The sequence below is a fragment of the Serinus canaria genome, chromosome 9 (genome assembly GCF_022539315.1).
Source record: "Serinus canaria isolate serCan28SL12 chromosome 9, serCan2020, whole genome shotgun sequence".
Classification (NCBI taxonomy): domain Eukaryota; kingdom Metazoa; phylum Chordata; class Aves; order Passeriformes; family Fringillidae; genus Serinus; species Serinus canaria.
In genome coordinates, this window is record NC_066323.1 from 1,824,623 (window position 1) to 1,845,755 (window position 21,133).

General features: G+C 49.2%; 1 protein-coding gene across 2 annotated transcripts; it reads right to left on the reverse strand.

Moving 5' to 3' along the window:
- Window positions 1-9,037: 9,037 nt before the first annotated feature.
- On the reverse strand, window positions 9,038-19,862 carry SPTSSB (serine palmitoyltransferase small subunit B). Of its 2 annotated transcripts, none has more exons than XM_030227108.2 (2): window positions 19,799-19,862; window positions 9,038-10,957 (listed from the first exon to the last, which is right to left on the reverse strand). In XM_030227108.2, the coding sequence occupies exon 2, from the start codon at window positions 10,927-10,929 to the stop codon at window positions 10,693-10,695; it is 237 nt and encodes a 78-aa protein (XP_030082968.1). In that variant the 5' UTR covers window positions 10,930-10,957; window positions 19,799-19,862; the 3' UTR covers window positions 9,038-10,692. The 2 variants fall into 2 exon arrangements, with proteins under 2 accessions (XP_030082968.1, XP_050833953.1); XM_050977996.1 differs by lacking the exon at window positions 19,799-19,862 and adding an exon at window positions 19,350-19,726.
- Between the last annotated feature and the right edge of the window lie 1,271 nt (window positions 19,863-21,133).

Genomic DNA, 21,133 nt, shown 5'->3' on the forward strand with positions numbered 1-21,133 from the left:
CACCGAGGTTTGTTTGTGGATCAGCATTTGTTTCCTGCAGGTTGTGCTGAAGAAAAATAAAGCTGAATTGCATCAACACGTTGTGTGGGATTTATTTAATGTGGTAACATCGTGATGGAAATGAAGAGTTCTTTCACTCAAGGACTGAAAATCACAGCTTGTCGAGCTGTCTGCCGTGTTTTTAATTCCTTAGCACATTTTTCTTTGGTGTGCTGCTTGTGTTCACACAGTTTCTCACTTCTGCTCCTTTGAAATTAAGTTTCTTTGCAGACCTCTCTGGAGACTCTCTATGGGCCATATTATTAAAGCAATGAAAGGAAACAGCACAATAAAAAAACCAAATGATTCCCTGCTCTGAAGTTTTGTTTTCGAACCTCTGCTGCACAGGGGGTGTAACATAGTTTTTATTTTGAAGCCCTGATGAATCACTCGATCTTTGATTTAGGAAATAAAACACTTCCAGGCTGGCATTGGGAGAGGGGTAGGACAAAGCCTGTCCTTTATGGAAGCCACATCTTTGGAGTCACTGGGAGGAGAACTGGATCCTGATAATGCTGGAAAAGTTTCAGTTGCAGATTTATTTTCTTGACTTAATTTTGGTGCTAATACACCAAATCCCACCTCAGGTCAAGGCACAGCCTCAGTGAATATCAAAACTTTGTAGTTCTTTGTAGTCATCAAGGTACTTTGTGTTGCCTCTGCAAGCTCTGGTTGTCCCCTGGCTTCCATGGAAAGTTGTGTTTTAAACTGTGTTACAGCCACTTCTGAAGGATTTTATATTTTTGCACAAAATGAAGTAAAAAGCAAAGCAGGCTGAATCTCACCCCTAGTGAAAGCCATATCAGTTTGTACTGATTTCTTACGTGTTTTTCAGTGAGTATTAAATGTTATATTGATTTTATATGGGGGCTTTCTGCCTCTACTGCCATATTCTTTCACAGTATTTAAAGAGTCTGTGCAGTAGGCAAGGACAGTGAGCACACCATTTAAATATATGTTAAAAGTTTATAAACATTTAAAACCAGGTTTCAATACAGATTTATTCTCAGACTTTTTTTGCAGGTGGCTGGGCCTTGAAGAGAGTCCTTGTAGGTGTTTTTGGAAAAGCTCAAGTGCCAAGGCCAGAAAACCCAGGAGACTTTGTGCCAGCGACAGCAGCTCCCAGCAGCTTCATTTTCAGTAGGAATGTCCAAAAGAATGGTAAATTCATGGGGAATATCCCTGTGATTAATTGAACAGACACCTGAGGTCACTATTCCCTCACATTCTCTGGATCCAGGAAAGGAGGTGCCCGAGGAGCTCTTGGACCTCTCCTGCTCTGAGCTTCCCAAAGAGGGATTCTTCTGGGCTGCTCTTTTTATTACCTGTGCTCATTTCAGTATAAAACTCCAGGAATTTAAGAACTGAACCAAAAAGCGTTTTACACTTTTTTCCTATTCGTTCCCATATAAATTGGGGATTCAGAGCAGTGGAACTGCTCTGAACTGTGGGATTTCAGTAACAGCATCCAGATGGAAGCAATAGCTGTAAAACACCTTTCTGATCTTTACTGATGCCCACTTTAGTTTTGAGGAGGATCCTGGAGACACCCAGTCTGTATTTCTTTACAAATCTATTCTAGAATTCTTTACAAATGTATTTCTCGCAAGCGTTCCCACATTCCCAAGAATTTTGCTCCTCTTCCTATTGCAGGAAGCCACGATTTAGAGGAATGGAGCAGTTTCCATTCTGACAACAGAAGAATTGTCAGGATTCAGAGAGGCGAATGAAAGGCAGGGCTTTTTACAGGAGCTGTTTCAGCCGCCACAGACATTCTTGGGCAGGAACAGATTGGGCCTGGCCTGTGTGTGGGGTGGCAGGTCCCAGGTTTATTCCAAGCCAGGATCCAGCTCCCAGTTTCTAATCAGACATCTCCAAGCAGTCTATTCCTTTGGAAAGCCGGGCTCTCCTTGCTTTTCATGGGTTGCAGCTGGGAAGTTGCAAAGTGATGATTTCAGCAAGGGCTGCTTCTTGAGCGTGTCCTGTGGTCTGAACAGGGGAATAACATTCCCTGATTCCCCTGGGGCTCGGCACTTCCAGGGCTGCTCACCGCCTTTACCTGCACTACATTTACTGGGATAATGCTCCACTTATTTTCCAGTTCTTGCCTTTTTCTTCAGTTCTTGTGAGGAACCCAATTAGCAAACCAATTTACAGTGTGAGCCACGAGCATTATCACTGCTGAACTTCAAGGCAGGAACAAAAGGAGCCAGAAGAGCTCCTTTAAAATAGCTTTGTGACAGGGATGGGGATATTGTGACATTCCACTCCCAGCTGATGGCGGTGAAACTGTGTTGCATCACCAGCTTTAATGAGCGTTGTCGCAGCACAAATACCCGTGGGTTGACTTTCTTCTCATGTGTGTATGAAACTTCCACGTCAAACTCCTTGGATGCAGTTCAGGGATACCTCTGGAAGTGCTGCCCTGTGTCAGAGAGGGGGATGACTCCCAGCCCTGCTGAGGCAGCTGGGAAGAGCTGGATGCTCAGAGGCAGAGCTGCTGGCTTTGTGCAGTCCGGGGAACAAACAGCACCCTCTGCTTCCTAAATCCCTGGAACCTTTCAAAAACTCCTGTTGTGCCTGTCAGGGGCTTACAAGCAGCGGGATTTTTTTTTTTTTGTAGCCTTTATAAACCAAAATAACCCAAACTGTATTGAGCTGCTCAAACAATGAGACATCCCAGATTAATGAAAGTAGATTTAGATTAGATATGAGGGAGAAATTATTCCCTGTCAGGCCCTGGCACAGGGTGCCCAGAGCAGCTGTGGCTGCCCCTGGATCCCTGGGAGTGTCCAAACCCAGGTTGGGTATTGGGGCTTGGAGCAGCCTGGGACAGTGGAAGGGATGGGATTTCATTTCCCTTCCCACTCAAACCATTCTGGGATTCTGTGATTCTGTGGAACTGTGATAACTCAAACATCGTGGCTTATCCTTCCTTGATAACCACAGGCAGCCACGGCCAAGGTTTCACTTTAAGGCAGAGCATGGACAGGAGCCAGGAGGTGTTGCTTTAGTGTGTTTATTACCAGGCTGCACTAAGCATGAACTCAGACTAAGAAATGTTTTAAAAAGGTAAATATTTGCTCATCAGAACACGAGAGGGATCTGAGGATGATTGTACAGGAGCTGTTTGCTTTCCACTTGCCTTTGGTGATCTTCCGTGTGCCAGCTAAAACATCTCATCCCATGAAAGGAATCCTGGTGAGAGGTGGGGTGAGCTGAGAGCTGCTGGGAAAGGACAAGTGTGGGCATCAGGAGAGGTTCAAGTTGGATATCAGGAAGAAGTCCTTCACTGGAGGAGTGGTTAAGCACTGGAATGGACTGCCCAGGGTCGTGGTGGAGTCACATCCCTGGAAGTGTTCAAACAGCACTTTGGGATATGGTTGAGTGGGTTAAAGGTTGGTCTTGATGATCTTGGAGATCTTTTCCACCTCAATGATTCTGTAATTTTGTGATCAGGAAAATGAGTGTATTTTTCACTCTGAGTTCTCTGATGAGAGAGCATGAGAAGAGCGATACGCAGGTGAAAATATTTCATGCATTATTCCTGCTCAGAAGCTGCACGTAAAAATTACAGAGAGAGCTGACATTTCCAGATTCCCTTCTGTGACTTTCCTTGCCTCACTCTGTCTGGCTGGAGACAAAACCAGGGAAAATGCCAAAAATACAGTTCAGTGGATGAAGATTGCTTAAACAGTCAGGGAAGGAACACATGGAAAAAGGAGGAGTGGGAGTAGGACAGGGTTTCATCAGAGCACTGGGACATTTTAGCATTAAGCATCTTCCCAGTAGCAACCTAAGATGTGCTGAAATCAATGAAATTTGCTAAATGAAATGACAATTAACTCCTTCTTCTTAACTATTCATCATTTCTTTTTGCTTGCTCCAGTCCTCTCTGATGACATTTGCTAGTTACAATTATCCAGCCAGATAAACTCCCGGGGGGAGATGTCGCAATTGTCGTGGGATGGATCCTTCCCCACCGCTCCCACCTGCTGGCACAGGCACGACACGGAGTGCTGACACATCCCTGGGAAAAGGTGTTGGTGCAGGTGCTGCTCAGCCAGAACATTGCAAAACCAGGGCTCGCTGCGTGGCCAAGGCAGTGGAAACTTCCCCAGCTGATCCCTGCTGCAGCTCATTATTTATTTAGGAGTATCTGCATTTGTATGAAAGATGATCCCAGCGATGCTCGTTTGGCAACCGAGGATTTCTTGGGGGAAAGAGGTCTTGGAGCCAGGGTGCTGCAAGGGGCTGTTTCAGTGCCCAAGTCCTGGCATGGGTGGAGGGGATTGGAGAGGAATGGTTTGGGTTGGAAGGGACCATCCAGTGCCACCCCTGCCATGGGGACACCTTCCACTGCCCCAGGTTGATCCAAGCCCTGTCCAGCCTGGCCCTGGACACTTCCAGGGATGGATGAGCCACCCTTTCTCTGGGCACCCTGTGCCAGGGCCTGCCCACCCTCCCAGGGAAGGATTTCTCCCCAAAATCTGATTCTGATGCTGAACTGGTTGTGGGGCTCTGAGGTATTTTGGTGCCACTAAAATACATCTGTGATAAGGAAGAGCTTTTGGATATTAAATTTAGTCAAAATTTGGATCCCAATTACCTCACATTATTGGATAGCACATGAGGCACCTGTAGGCAGCTGTGGAAGGTTTGGGCACTGGAAGCACTTGGAATTTTTTGATGTGTCTCCACACCAAGCCTGAGGCAGCACAGACTGCTGGGTGTAGGTACCCACACCTCAGTACCAGACTGATTCCACTTGATTTCACCTTTAATTCTCACATGGGGAGAATAATGGAAAGGGAAATCAAAAATGTGTGGAGAAAACTTCTTGGGATGTATTATTTACCTGGAGGGAAATACCAGGCGTGTCCCAAAGTTCCCCCGAGCAAGGCACCGTCGTGTCCAGAGCTGGATGTGCTGAATTAGTTTGCAGCATCTTTTTTTGAGCTGTTCCTTCATAAATCACTCAATCTCTGTGCATTTGGCAGATAATTACTGCCTCAGCGAGGCTTCTCTCTTGTGCAATTTGTGGCTGTGGGAAATGCAAGGAGCTGCTGGAAGCCCTTTCCTCTGCCAGCCCCATGGGTGAGGCTGTTGCTCCCCATCTTTAATTAGGGTGCTGCAATCCCATCCCAGCCCTTTCCATGCCAGGTGCTTTATCCTGAGCCTGGCTTCACTTGTTTTGTGTCAAATTCCCTATAATGAACATTTTACCTGCATTTTCTCCCCCTGTTCTTTTTTTTTTAAAAGTACCTAAAGCTCCTAAAACTTCACAGAGTGTAACTCATCCTTGAGTACGTCCTTGAAATAAAGAGATATTTCTGATTTACTCCATGATTACAAAGCAAAGATAGGAGCTGCCAGGGAAAATAATGGGAACAGCACACTGGCTGCCAATGGATCTATTCCTGATCCTGCCACAATTTACCTTCATTTCCTCCCTCTTTGCTCAGCCATTGTAAGAAAAGCAGAATCTGGTTTTTTGGTTTTTTTAATACGGATTTGCCAGGTTTACCCTATTTTCTGTCATGTGGATATTTCCCCTCTCCTCTTTGTCCTGTTTCCTGACTTTTTCCTCTTGCCTGATTATATTCCAGCACTGAGATTCTTATTTTGAGGCAGAGGGTGCCTGGTTTTAATTTTACTTTTAAACCCAGACTAATGTCTGTTGGTAATTGAGGAAGGCTCTAACTTACATCAGGCCACATAAAACCATTTCCATTGCCTGTTTTGACCTTGGACCTCCTTATTCCAGTAAAAAGGAGGCCTTGGCTGCCCTGAAAGCCCAGGATCAGCAGAGTTTATCAGCTCTTCCCCGTCCTGATGGAGCAACAGCAGCAATGAGGGTGGAGCAGGCGGGGATGATGACAAGTGGGAATTCTCGGAGTTGACTCTGACCTCCACCCGTGAATCAGAGCCTTCCAGCCAGGGAGTTCCCATGGACGTGTCCTGGAGATATTCTCAGGATTTGGGCTCCTCAAATTCAGACAAAAGATTGCTCATTGGAAGGAACATGAAGGACCAAGTTGCTGGAGCAAGGGGCTGTGTTTGGTGCAGGCTGGGGTTTCCTTGCTGGTGTGAGGACAGAGTCAAGGGGAGCCCATTTCCTTTTATCTGTTCCGATGGAGCCGTGGGACAAGCTCAGATCCAGCCTTTGGAGCACCTCAGGAGGCATCAGACCTCCATTGCCCCCTCACAGACCCTGAATTCTCAATTTCCTGGGATTATTTTCCCTGAACATTCCGTTAGTTTCGGCTCCTTGATTCCCTTGACTGTGACAAGTTTGCAGCAGGGCTGCTTTGAGTGGTTTGATGGAGATCTGAAATCTGCACTTTGAGTCCGGCTTTGCTCCTGACCTCCCAGTTTTTCAGTTTGTGGAAAGATTTCAGGATATTCAGCTGTTTTTGGTGTTTGAGGGAAAAATAACTGAGATGATTTGGGTAGGGGTTAGAGGACAGGGCTGCTTTTGCTGCGTGAATATTGACCATTGTGTGTGATTAAGAGAAAGTTAATCATTCCACGTTCTGTGATATTTCATTTGCAAATCTGCCTGTTCTGCTTTAATTTCAGTGCTCAGCCTGGCACGTGGCCACTTGTCCATGTCTGTGCCCTGGGGTGCAGCAATTCATCTGGGACAATTGTCCCAGTTCTGGCTCTCTCTGGTGCTGCACGACTGTAATTTGCTGTTTGTGTGGTTCTGCTGACTCTCCTACCCCTGCTGGGCTTCTTTTACCGTGGCTTAAGTAGTTGTGTGAATTTTTTTCCAAACTTCCAAATAATCAGGGAATTAAATTTAGGACTGGAGCACCCGAGGTAAGAATTTTAGATGATGGCTGAATCAAAATGATGAGAAAACCTTAGGGAAAAAAAAGATCAAAAAAAGAGAAACAGCAACAAAAAACTAACTAAAAAAAACCCAAAAATAAAAAACCAAAATAAACCAGCTTGTTTAAGAGTTCAAAATTCCATAAGCACAGGAATTTTCCCTGGAATTCTGAGTGAACTGGACACTCAGACATGCAGGGGCTCTGGTGGTGATCCTGATCCCTGTGTTCCCTGGGGAGCAGCACGAAGGAAAAGGTCCTTGGGAAGGTGTTTTTGATAGTTTTGGGTAAAAGCTGCCCCCAGGGCCTTGGGAGGAAGGTTCTGGAGGTTCATGGTCTGGTGTGTTGTGGCCCTCAGTAATGGATGTGGGAGGTGATCCATGAAATTGGCCAGGAAACCTTTATGGCAGGATAAATGAGAATTCTGATGAGATGAAATTAAGAAAATGAGTTTTAAACAAGAGGTGTATGGTGCTGGCCAGCTGAGCCCCAACATTTCTCATTCCCTAAATTAATGGGGCATTTGTTCTTTCAGGGTCACTGCAGCTGGAGTTGGATCATCCCCTGTTCTGCTTTTGTTCCCTTTTCCACTGCTGGATTATTGGTTCTCTTTGCTCCTTTTATTTGGATTATTTTTGGTGTGAACACTTCCAGCTGCTGTGCTGTAATTAGCCCAGTGAAGCAATTAACTACAATTAACATGGAGCTATAACGAAGCAGGAGAAAGGAGACATTTATAAAGAGCCTGACATCACAACCCTCACAAGAGAGCTGCCACCCACATACTGGTGTTACTGGGAGCTCCAGAATTCCACCCTCCCACCTTTGTGTGCAGCTGGGATCCCACAGAAACCTCTTCCCATTGTCCAGGACTTTTTTCCCCCATGGAAAAGGATTTTAGAGCTGGAAGAGTTTCCTAAGCTGTGGTGAGGTCTGAAGCTGTCAAAAGTGTTATCTCACCTCCTCTCTCTTTCAGCTGGGGGAAAAAAATGCTTCTGTTCCCTGCTGGGTGCCAGAAATCCTTTGAAGTCTCCTGCTGGAACCCAGGGATTTGGAATATTACGTAGGGAGGGTTATTCCAGCTTTTCTGGATGCAAGGAGAAGTGCAAAAGGCTGGGGAAATCTCAAAGGGTTTTTAGCAGAGATTGTTTCCAGCAGCTTCTTTCCTTTCTGGTAAATACCTCTTGCCTAAACCCTTTAAAATTTAGTAGTGAAGGTGAAATTTCACAGAAAAACTGAGTTTTTATTTGGTTATACCTGCAGGGCCCTCCCAAAAAGCACCTGCTGCTCTTTGCCTGCCACTCCCTGCACCTCCCAAAGCCAAACCCAGGGAACAGGCTCCAGAAGGAAGGAAGGAAGGTGCTTTGCATGGATCACACCGTGGGAGGGCAATGGAAATGCTGACCAAAGTCCTCTCGGGGTGCTGTTTGCCAAATGAAATGTTTAAAGAGCAATATTCCAGCGGGTGTGTGCTCCTGCAGATAGGAGCTCCAGCCTTTGCATTCCTGCACAAAAACTTTTCCTTGTGCTCCGAAAGCTGAGTTTGATGGCATGGGGGAGAAATCCACTTTTGAAGGAATGAAAGATCAGTGGGAACAGGGCTGATGAGGAGGAGCCCTGGCACTCACACCATCACATGTTCTAGACGAGCAGAATCTTTGGAGATGGAATTGGAACCCACTTGGAGACAGAATTTATACCACTTGCTAAGTAAATATTCTCCCTTTTCACCTCCAGCATTGGGGTTATAACTTTTAGTCTGTTTTACAGACACTTTCAAGAGGAATTGTCACAGGTTTTGCCATTTTCCGTCTCCTCGAGGTGTGATTCCAGCTTGGCACCTCGTGTTTGCAGGTTCCCAACTGTGATAAACTGCCAGGACAGCTCCTTTGGAGCCCAGAGCTCTCAGCTGAGCCCTCAGCACACTCAGGTATTGGATAATGCCTTAATTTGAAGCAGGTCAGAAGGGATTTTCCCTCCAGAAACAGGAGAGCTCTTGGGCTGGAGTTCATCCCAGATCCATTTAAAGGATTCTCCAACCTCTCCCCAAAACATTCACCACAAAATAATCCCTCTGCCACAGTGCCAGCCTGGCCCACACACATCCAGAATATTCATGAATGAGTGGAAAACACAGAAGAGCTGAGTCATGCAGCCAGAGGTCATTTGTGAAGAATAAAACTTTATTTTTTTTTTGGCTGAAAAAACTGCATACACATGTTCAGATCTGGGCAACCTTCACCACATGTCTTCGTTTCCAAACCAGTCTGTGCTCTGAAGCATGCAGGAGCTCACTGCAGCTTGAGAGAGGAGTTAAAGAGGGTTTTCTTTTTAATCTGTGCAAACATCATTTGAAAGCTATTTACATTTTGCACCTCTCACTTCGACTAACAGGAGCATCAGCTGCTAGAGACGTGCAGAGTGCAGCTGTAATTTATGATTTGGCACCCACGTTTGGTTTGTGTAGAGGGAAAACCAAACAAGCCTCCCATTGTTCCAAAACCTCCCCACAGGCAATGGTAATAAATCTCATTTCTTCTTTGTAAAGGAGATCTCTTTAAGCCTTTCCTGCAGGTATTAAAATATGATTTCCACTCTGGATCCTCTGCCCCTGGTGCTGATTTGCACTTTGCTACCTTGGAGAGTGGGAGCAGCACGAAAAGATTTTGATTTTCATCAGAGAAGGCAGGAGGGCACTGAGACAGAGCAGGGCTGCTTCTCCCTGTCATCCTCACGCAGTTGCAAGATGAGGTGGGGAATTTTTTTCAAAAAAAAATATATTTTAGACCATCTGAAGTCAGACACAGGAACTTAGAGGTGAAAAAAGCTGGCTTTGAGTTCATTCTCCTATTGCTTTCTCTTCCAAGTTCCTCTCCCATCCATGGAAGCCTGGAAGTCACCAACCAGCCCGACATGAGCACTCCAATCCTGCTGGATATTCTCATTTTTTATCTCCTCTAACCTGACCCCTGCACTGTGTTGGTGGAACTTTGGGTGTCAGGAGCCACCAAAACAGCCTCTGACATAGCAGTTGGATGCAGCTCATTCCAAAGAAATGAAAAACTTTACAGATTAAAAGAATATTTAATGGAAATTACAAATCTAGGGAAGATTTTCCTCCTGGGTAATGCCTTTCTGCTTTCATTGTTCCCACCTCCACTTGGGAAAGAGAGTGGCTGAGCAAGAATTAAATAGGAGATAGGGTTTGCTTCCACTGTTCATTGCTGAATGTGCATTTTGGCATTTGAAACAATCTTTAGGTGCAGGCTAAAAGCATCTATTTAGAGAGAACAGAATGGCAAGAAAGTGTCCAAGGCTTTACAGAGGGCTTCTGTTATTTTGGGGTTGAAGGACATTCCAAGCAGATCCATCCACAGGGAATTCAGCAGATTCCCTGCTGGAAAACCTCCCAGTGTCCCTTTGTTTTCCTACACTTGTGCTGCCTGAAATGCCAGAGCAGAGAGGCTTGGACACATCGGATCCCTGCAGTCTGGTGTTCCCAGGGAGTTTGGGGCAGCAGAACTTTGCTGTCCCTCAGAGCAGCAGATCCTAAAGCAGCACAGGGAAAGAGCATGGCCGAGCCAGGATGAACTGGGAGATGGTTTTGCTGCTGCAGGCGGGAGCTGGGTGGATCCTGTGCCATCCCAAGAGCCGTGTGCCATTCCCAGAGCGTTCATGGAAGAGGGGCCGTGCCCGGCGCCTCGCTCCGCTCTCCAGCCACGGAGATGAAGCAAGCAGGGCTTTCCCTAGAGCCAAACCTCAGCGGGGACCATTGGTGACCCATCTCACAGAGCTGCTGGGCCCTGCTGGGTCCGGCTCAGTTCAGCACGGCGCCCTCGGGCTGGGGCCCGAAGATCTGGGAGAAGAACTGCAGGGCCAGGCGGACGTGGATGGGCACGAAGACGTAGGCGGTGTACACCACCATGGCCAGCACGGTCACCGTGATGGTGTGGAACATGGACTGCTCCCAGGGCTCCAGCACGTAGCTGCACGTCACCAGCTGGTACTGGTAGTACAGCCAGTACAGGTAGTCCTTCACCCTCTTCATGTCCATCTTCAGCTCCAGGGTGGCTGGAGAGCGCCTGGAATGACAGGGAAATTGGGATTACACAGGGGGTATCCTGTGGAAACGCTACACAAACTCGTTCTCTGAGGTGTTGGTGCCACCAGCTCTCCTGGACCAAAGGGGATGGATGGGCTCTGATCTGCTACTCAGCTATTGGAGCTGCATCAGCTGGGCATTCCCACTTCCCAGAAAAGCTGATCCATCCCTGGAAGTGTCCAAGGCTGTCACCAACATGTTCTATGAAAAATCCATTCCTTAGGATTGTTCCCCCTGAGTTGCTGAGAGGCCTCAGGAAGGAAATGTGACCAATGATTCTCTGCTGCTGTGGGATGCAGCAGGTGGGGCTGGGCTTGGTCTCTGTGGTTGTTTCTCATCCATGGCCAATCCCAGCCCAGCTGTCCAGACTGTCTGGGGCACAGACAAACCTTTGTCATTCATTCCTTTGCTATTCTTAACTAACCTTCTGATGGAATCCTTTCTTCTGTTCTTTTAGTAAAGTTTTAATATAATCTATATCATAAAATAAGAAACCAAACCTTCTGAACATGGAGTCAACTTTCTCATCTCTTCCCTCACCCTGGGACCCCTGCAAACAATGCATGACAAGGCTGGAGCAAGCTGGGATAGTGGGAGGTGTCCCTGCCCATGGCAGGTGTGGGACTGGATGATTGAACTCCCTTCCAACCCAAACCTCCCTGTGACTCTATCACTTCCCACATTCCAAGTGGGTTTTCCTATCCTACTCCTCATGGAAATCAGGGAAATCGGCATTTAAAAAGAAAGGCTTTGGGCCAGCTTCCAGAAATGTTCCATAAATTCCACAAATGTTCCATAAATTCCAGAAATGTTCCATAAATTCCAGAAATGTTCCATAAGTTCCATGCATGCCCGGAATAAAGATAAAATTAAAACAACTGCCCTGTAAAACCTCTTCTGCTTACTTTTGATAGTCATTTTTATTGCTCTGCAATGGCTGGGAATAAAGAAAAGCCAAGTTCTGAAAGAGAGGGGAGAAAAAAGTGATCTCTGATTGCAGAAGGACTTTTTTTTTGCAGCTCATTCCAAAGAAATGAAAAACTTTACAGATTAAAAGAATATTTAATGGAAATTACAAATCTAGGGAAGATTTTCTTCCTGGGTAATGCCTTTCTGCTTTCATTGTTCCCAGCTCCACTTGGGAAAAAGAGTGGCTGAGCAAGAATTAAATAGGAGATAGGGTTTGCTTCCACTGTTCATGGCTGAATGTGCATTTTGGCATTTGAAACAATCTTTAGGTGCAGGCTAAAAGCATCTATTTAGAGAGAACAGAATGGCAAGAAAGTGTCCAAGGCTTTACAGAGGGCTTCTGTTATTTTGGGGTTGAAGGACATTCCAAGCAGATCCGTCCACAGGGAATTCAGCAGATTCCCTGCTGGAAAACCTCCCAGTGTCCCTTTTTTTCCTACACTTGTGCTGCCTGAAATGCCAGAGCAGAGAGGCTTGGACACCTCACATCCCTGCAGTCTGGTGTTCCCAGGGAGTTTGGGGCAGCAGAACTTTGCTGTCCCTCAGAGCAGCAGATCCTAAAGCAGCACTGGGAAATTTGTGCCTGGGATTAAAATAAGGATGGGCCACTGATATAGGTCAAAACCATTCCAATATTCAGTGTTTTCCTGCTCTGTTCTGGGGGGATGTGGGATTTACCAAAGGGGAGTTTTCCCCACTCATTCTCCCAAAGCATTTCCTTCACTTCCATCTTCCCATATTTCCTAGACCAAGAAAGTTCCTACAACACTTTTGAGGACAGATCAACATTTTAAATGTAGCAGTGGCTGTCTCTGGGACCAGCTTTTCATGCAGGGGCTCAGGCTGGGGAGAAAGGCACTGCTGCTCTCTGGCCAGGCATGAATGGAAGCTGATTCCTTTCAGATCATTTATTGGAAGGCAGAACTCCAGAGAGAGAGAGAGGCCTTGAAGCCTTGGAAATATTGCAGAGCCTTCAATGGAAGTGGCCCAGCTGGCAAAGTGGGACTGCCTGGGAGCCAGAAGTGTCTCTGTGCAGACCCTCTGCAAAAAGAGCAGAGCTGTCCACTGAGGGGGGGAAGCCCTTTCCTGAACAGTGAGGGGGAGCAGGAGAAGGAGAAGGAGGAGGAAGAGGAGGAGAAGGAGAAGGAGAAGGAGAAGGAGAAGGAGAAGGAGAAGGAGAAGGAGAAGGAGAAGGAGAAGGAGAAGGAGAAGGAGAAGGAGAAGGAGAAGGAGAAGGAGAAGGAGAAGGAGAAGGAGAAGGAGAAGGAGAAGGAGAAGGAGCAGGAGAAGGAGAAGGAGAAGGAGAAGGAGAAGGAGAAGGAGAAGGAGAAGCGAAGGAGAAGGAGAAGGAGAAGAGAAGGAGAAGGAGAAGGAGAAGGAGAAGGAGAAGGAGAAGGAGAAGGAGAAGGAGAAGGAGAAGGAGAAGGAGAGCCCCCTGACACTCCCAGGATTATGGGGTTTACACTGGGCTTAGGGCTGTGCTGGTTAAACTCATCCCTTCCGTGGGTAAATCCCTGCTGATCCCGACCCCTGCCTGGAGAAGCTGCAAGGCTGGAGCATTGCTGGGGGTGTCTGAGTGCCCAGAGCTGCTCCCAGCCCTGTGCATCTCCATCCAGGACAGCCACAGGCAGGAAAAACATCCCCCAGGCTGATTTTACTGATGTTCCAGGCTGCAGGCTCCCCATCAACACTTGGAGGGCCACATGAATAAAGGATGAGGCAGTTAAAATGATGAGCAGCCCTTTGGATTTAACCAAAGCCCTTGGCACCTTTTTTCCAGCCTGGGGATTGCATTTCCCTGCAGCCCCAGCAGCACAGCCTGGCTTTCTCTGCACTCCCAGGCAGTAATTCCATCCCCAGGCACTCTGGAATTCCAGGAGGAACACGAGCTGCCTTTGTGCTCTGTGGTCTCCTAATGAATGCTGGAGGTTGGGATAAGTAAAAGGCAGAAGCAAATGACAGTCTGTGCCCTCACCACTGAGACACTCCTGCATTTCCTGCAGCCTGAGAGCAGGGAGCTGTGCAGGGATAACACAACTCCAGCTGCATAATTTACAAAGGAAAACACAGGAGGGGAAGGTGAAAGAAGCCATTTGGGAGCAGCTGCTGAGGCAATGGGAGAGCAGGCTCCCCCGTGGCACTGTCACACAGATCCCGTGGGGAAGGGACAATTTGCATCCCTCTGGGCCCCTTATGAGGAACAAGGAGCAGCCCAAACCCCCACACCTCCAGAGCTCTGGGGCAGCTTCACCACCCAAATTAATTGTAGCAGCAATCAAAGGGAATAGCAGATTACTAGCAAACTTCAGAGGCTAAAAATCTGTATTTTAAACAGGATTCATCCTAGAGAGGCTTCACTTCCATGTCTGTGCTTTATCCTGTTCCAGCTGGCACTCCCACTTGAAAGGGCCCTGAGTTATTCTCTCATCAGTTCCCACTATTCCAGAGCAGGAGATGATTTGTTCTTATTCAACATTCATTTGTCTACAAATCTGGATGGAAACATTCAGAGGTGCTGGGGAAATGCCTTCCTGTTTAGAGGCCATGGGACTGTCACAGCCAGCTAGGAGGGAAATGAAGAGAATTCAGCTCCTGTTAAGCAATATTCAGATTATTTTCAGCACTTGCACCTCCGAGAGAAAAAAAAATGCAAGAAGAGAAACCTGTAAAGCAGCTTTTAGTGTTTTAAGTGGCTGCCTGATTTTCTTGCTTGTTGACACATGTCTGTGATTAGGGCAGCTGAAAAGATAAATCATCATCCAAATATCAAGGTTTCATTTCAGAGCATGCCTAATCTCCCAAATTTCTTTATTAATGACTTTATTTTCCAGAGTCAGTGCTAGCTGGGAGTTAGAAGATGCCAGTGGTAGGTCCTTTAATATGTAATTTCTGCTTTGAGCAGCTGGGATTTGGGGAGTTTTGGTCACATTTTCAATCTGCAGCTCTGACCCGTGGCCGGACAGCTCCTGCTGGGAAATTCCTGTGGGAAGAAACATTCTTGCAGGGGAACTGGGAGAGACTGGTTTCCAAAGAATGCTTAAAAAACACCTGATGCCCTCAGCAGGAGGGGTTGGTCAAGTCACACATCCAGGGAAAAAGGGTTTCCAGCAGGTATTCAGGAAAAGTTCCTCTGGACCGGGCAAAAACAAAGCCTTGGAGCTGGAAATGGCCTCATGATCATTCAGCTGGTGACCTCTGCTGCTTTAAATGGAAAGCAGGGATGAGAGGAGAAATAAAAGCAGCAAACAATCAATCCATCCCCAAAATACAAATATTTAATTGGCTAAAAGCGACTGTGGATAGCCCAGCAGCCAGAGTGGATGGGGTTTGCAGCACCCTGAGGGAATCCTCTCCTGCTGGAGGTTAAATAAAATCCTTCCACGAGTCCCTGGGGGGGTCCCAGTCCCACCAGCCCTGAGCACCCTCCTGTAGGCAGGTGCTGCCAGGCTGAATTCAGACTTGTCTGATCTGGAAATGATTTTGGATATTGGAGGCTAAATGGGCAGTCAGCTCCTTGGGGCTGGAATAGAAATCCTCTCTGCAAGTCAGTGATGTGGAGCTGCTCCTGTAACTTCACTGTGTCCCATGGGTTTGTCCTGCTGAATATCCTGATTCATCCAAGGCTTCAGTTTTGTCCCTCTTAATGCTGACACCATCCTGGGATGAGCCCAGTGATTTTATGCATCCCCATTCCCATTCCCAGGCATTCCCATTCATGTTTTATTCACTGAGCACCAAGCACGGTGCACAAGGGATGAAATGATCAGTGGTTGGGAAGACACTGAGATGAGGCAGCAGATTCCAGGGAATTCCACATCCCAGAGTTTCCTAGGAACATCACCTCAGCCTGCTCCAGGGAATCCAGATCCCAGAATTTCCTGGGAACATCACCTCAGCCTGTTCTGGGAAATCCAGATCCCAGAATTTGATGGGAATGCCACCTCAGCCTGTTCCAAGAAATCCAAATCCCAGAATTTCCTGGGACACCACCTCAGCCTGTTCTGGGAATCCAGATCCCAGAATTTCCTGGGACACCACCTCAGCCCGTTCATCTGTTGCATCCCCGCGGCTCCAATCCCGCACGGAGCGTGTCCATGGAGCAGCAGCTCATCCTGGAGATCTGCCTTCCCCTCCTGGCAAGCAGAGCCCTCAGGTTCCTGCAGCACTCCCACATGGATCTGTCAACTCAACCTCCAGGTTGTTCTCCCAGGGAGGAAATCCCAGGAATGAGAAGAGCAGCAACAACCCCAGCACAGCTCCCACAGCGGACAAGAATGCACCTCCAAAACCACCTTGACCTTGAATAAAGAATCCTCCCTGGAATTCTGGAGTGCACAGCAGAGCCTGTGGGGTTTGCTGGAAAATCTTCCAGGAGTGGGAGGGGTAGGGCTGAAGGACAAGGCTACACCTCAAACAGCACCTTGTCTGGCAGATTTGGATAAATACCCACCCTGGAATCCTGGAGTGCACGGCAGAGTGAAGCAATCCCGGTTTCTCTCCCTCAGCACCCTTGGCCGTCCATTGCAGAGCTCCAGGGAATGTAAATCCCTTCCATGTGCCCTGTGCCACACCAGGATGAGGGGCTGAGCTGGGGAGGTGCTGGTGCTGCTCATGACTCAGCCATTCTGCTCCTGGGTGAGCACGGCTCGGCTGAGCCCGTGGGCTTTGTTGGAAATCAAATCTTCCAGGAGTGGAAGGGGTAAGGCAGGAAGAGCAGAGGTCTTTTCAGCCCTGTTTCTGCCTTCCTTTGCTCAGGAGAGTGAATTCCAGCATCTTCCTAATCTTGAACCACAACTTCCTTCCTGCTGGCCTCAGTGGCAGCACACAGGTGCTGTTTTGGTTTGTTCAAATGTTACACAGTGCACACCAAGCCCGGGAGCTTTCCCTGCCCAGGAAAACTTCCTGCTACCCTGGGAACCTCAAACCCCTCCTCGAGTGGCGGTGCCACACCTGCACAAAGTCTGAGCCGACTTCCTCCTCTCCACCTGAACCCTGATCTGTGTGTGCTCCTCCTGCCGCAGTTCTGGGCTCCCAAACTGGGGTTTGGGGCTGGAATTCAGCTCCATCTCTGCCTGGAGCAGAGGATTCTGGAGCAGAGGATTCCTGTCAGCCTTGCCAGCTGCATGGGATAACAGGCAGAGAACTGCTGAATTTTCTCCTTCAGCCGAGTAGAGTACACAGATGGAGTTGATGGTGACCTAAACCATGTGGAAAAGTCCTTTCAAATGAGATCCATGAATTTTTGACCCTCAGGGAAGCAGAGGCTGCCCTGCAGCACCCACGGGGATCTCCTCTGGAGAGAGGTGTCTGTACCAGCCCAGCAGTCGAAGGCAGCTGAAGCTGGGACTGATTTCATGCCTTACCTGCCCCCTGACAGCTGCAGGCTGCTCCCAGCAAAGGCACAGCTCTGGATAACTCAGCTGCCCCTGACTGTGCAGCCTGGCTGATTTATCAGTGCCCAATCCCCTCCTTACTCAGGCACAGGGAAAGGAGAGGATGCAGCTTCTCTGTACCAACAACATTCCTGGAACAGCTCTGTCCCATTTTCTTCCAAGGCTAAATTAATTTTTCAACAATTTTCCTGTTCTTGCCTCCCCTGAAGTTTCCTCAGTGGTTTCCTTACATAACCAGCTGCTCCTTGCAGTGTAGGTACAGATCCCTTCCTTTCCAGCTTTCCTGGGCTGGGAATGCTTTGGGCTCTGGGTCCTCCCGCTGTGCCAGGATTGGTACCTTGGGGCAGAACAGGTGAGCAGCTCTGGCAGAGGAGATGGGAAAATGGCAAATTGAATCCCAAGGGAAGGGAAACCTTCCCCTCTGTTTTGAGTGTAAGTATAATTTAGGAACAGGGTTTCAAACAGAACTATTCCCAACCAAAACCTCAAATGTGGGACTAGAGACCAGCACCAGGTTCAATTTGCAAACATTTAAAAATTGAGAGTTCCTTAAGAACTGTTCCAGGAATATCTCAGAGAGGGTTTGCATTTGCTCCTGGTGACAAACCTCAGTTCCTTGTGAGATCTGGGGCATCATCTACATCCTTTGAAGGCTTCCAAGTTCAGGAGGTTGTGTAAACACATCAATCTACCAACAAAATAACTGAGATGTCTGGGCTCCAAAACAACATTTACTTTCAATTGTAGCCCTTATTTTATTCAGACTCCTTTGCTTTGCTCTGAGTCATTTCTGAGGCAGCTGAAAGTAACAGCTTGGGTTGTGTGCAACGTGAGGAGGTGAATATTGTCACAGCTATGACAGGTATTGGTGGAAAATGGGACCAGACTCTTGTGCAAGTGCATCTCCCTGAGAGCTCATCAAAGGAAGCAGAATTGCACCACTCCAGTCCAGAGGGGAACAGCAAAAATGGAGTGAGATGCTTGCAATAGATAAGAAATAAAAAGGAAATGCACTTTTTTCACAGATTTAACCCCATCTATGCAGTGAGGAACAGCTTCCTCTGCAGGCACTTCCTCGCTGTGAGCAAACAGTTTTGGACACACAAAGCTGTTGATACCCTCCATAAAACAAATGAAAAGCTCCATAAAATGTGGCTTGGCAGGACCCAGAGCAGAGCCCTGTCTGCCTCCCAGCCAGGTGGAGCTCCGTGTCCTGGTGCTGTGGGTGCTTTCTGGGCACAGAGGGGTGGCACAAGCATTGCCATGGGCCCAGGCTGCTCCCCAGGCAGCGTTTCAGCATCTCCCATTCCAGTTGGAATCTGGGAATAACATCCATGCTCCATGCACAGCTTCCCTGCTTCTCCCCACCAAACCTGCACCAGAAATCACTCCAAGCACTCCTGGAATTGCAGTTATTTGTACCATACTCGTGATATTCATCAGAGAAAGAAAACCCAGCATCCCAATTCCCAAAGCATTAAAATCCACATTAAAATCCCCCAAAGTGCCTTGTGCTGACTAAGCAGAGCCTAAGCATTTATTGCAGGGATTCTCCTCCATATTATCCAGGGTTTATCCAACAGGGAAGGCAGGACTTGCACCTGCTTCCCACTGAAGGCAACTCTAAGAAAAGCAGAGAGGAAAAATCTGCCAGCGATGAGCATTCCCAGCGCAGCGGTGCGAGCAGCGCAGCCTTCTCCATCCCCCCCGGCCAGCGCGACCTTCCCACTCCCGGCTGTTTGACTCGTCCTTAGGGAATCCCTAAGGCAAACCATCTTCCTGCCACCTGGAAATAAACCCCCGGCTGCAGGGCTGCAGCAACAAGTCCCGGAATCACGGCACGGTCTGGCTCGGAAGGGACCTTGGAGCCCACTCCGAGCCCGGAGCCCTCGTCGGAGGCTGCAGGTGCGGCAGGAACGCCGGCAGCTCCCGGGAGGGAAGCACAGCGCAGCAACCCCCGGGCTCCTGCGGCTGCCAGCCCCGCTCCCGGGCCTTCCCCCCGCTCCTTACCGAGCCGCCGGGGACTCGCCGTGGCCGCGGCCGCGCTCGCCAAGGTCACCGGCCCCGGCTGGGGGATGCTCCGGGACGCGCCTCCGCCGCGGTGCCCTTGGAAGGGCTGAGCTGAGTGGGGAATGAGCGCCGGCACCGGGAGCAGCGGGCTGCGGGAACACCGGGCTGCGGGAACACCGGGCTGCGGGAACACCGGGCTGCAGAACACCGGGATGCGGGAACACCGAGATGCTGGAACACCGGGATGCGGGAACACCGGGATGCGGGAACACCGGGATGCGGGAACACCGGGCTGCAGCGCACCGCGGCCCCGCGCCTCCCTCACCTCCGCTCCGCGCACCGCAGCTCCCCAGCCCGGCGCTGCCCACGCTTAAATCCCCACCTTTCCCCCTCCCTCTCTCCCTTCCTCCCTCCCTCCTCCTCCTCCTCCCCTCCTCCCCGCTCCTCACCTCCCGCCCGCTCTCTCGGTGGCCGCGGCCCCGGGCCGGTCCCTCCGCCCCGCCCGCTGCCGCAGCCGCTGCGCTCAGGTTTGCGGCGCCGGGGAGCGGGGGAGGAGGAGCGGCGGAGCCGGGCTCGGGGAAACCCGTGGGATGGAGCCGGCTGGCACCTCCGGGACGCCAGCTGTTTCCCTGGAGCGCCGTGTTTCCCTGGCTTTTCCCGGCGCTGGCGTCATGCGCTCGGCGGCCGCGCTGCGGGATGCGCCAGAGCTGCCCCGCACGGAGCGGCTTCTTATCGCAGCCCTCTGTCGCGACAGACACCCTTCATATCGCAGTCCTCCATTGTGACAGAGGCCCCTGCAGCGCGGTTATCCTGCCAAGGGTGCCGGCAGGTGCCTGCGAGCATCCCGGCTCCAAGGGGATGAGAGGAAGGAGCCGGAGCTGCAGCGCGGTGTTCCAGCGGGAAGAAAGGGGGCTCGGGATGATTCCACACTGATCAGGTACCCGCAGGTGTCAGGTGAGCGGTCTGCGGAAAGGAGAGACAGGGATGGACAGGTATTCACAAAACTTAACCTGAAATGCCGTGGAGCACAGCACGACCCTGCCATCAGGAGGTTCAGCTTGTTCTGTCCCGGAGATAAAAAAAGCTTAATGTAGTGTCTTGCTCGCTCCCAGACATCTACTTCAGCACATAACTTTGCAGTTTAAGTGAGGAATAAAAGTGTCAGAAATGCTTTTCTCCCGATTTTCCCCTGGAGCAGCCGGATTCCAGACACGATCTCCCTCGCCAAACAAAGTGTCGCTGCTCTGGCACCCACCGGTGCCTCCCGACCTCAGAAGAATGCAAACCTTTCCAGGGCCAGATGTAACAGCTGGGGTTAAAGCTGTTCTTTTCCTGTTTGAACACATTTTTAACGGTGCTTTAAATCTGCTCTTTCCACGGCGAACACCTTTAAGAGGCGCTTGCTCAAACAGAGCTGCGCAGGTGACAAAGGGGCCATCAGGATGTGACGCTTTCATTCCCGACCCAACAGTGCCTCTTTCTGCCGCTGCTATTTTTATGGATGTTGACTATGGAACTGATGCTTGCTTAGCCTTTGATATGAAAATATTCACGTGCAAAGGCTTTGTTCAAAATTTGTAGATGGTTGTGTCCCTGCCTAGCCCGGAGAAAGCTCTGCCTGTCCCGGAGCTCTGTGCTGTGTCTGGGCACCACTCGGGGTGCTGAAATCCCTGAGTGGGCAGAGCTTGAAATGGCCAGAGTGGTTCTGCCGGCCATGGGTGGGTGGGTGTCACCCAACTCCCAGAAAAATCCTGGCAAAAGCATTTTGGGTTATCAGGGCACTT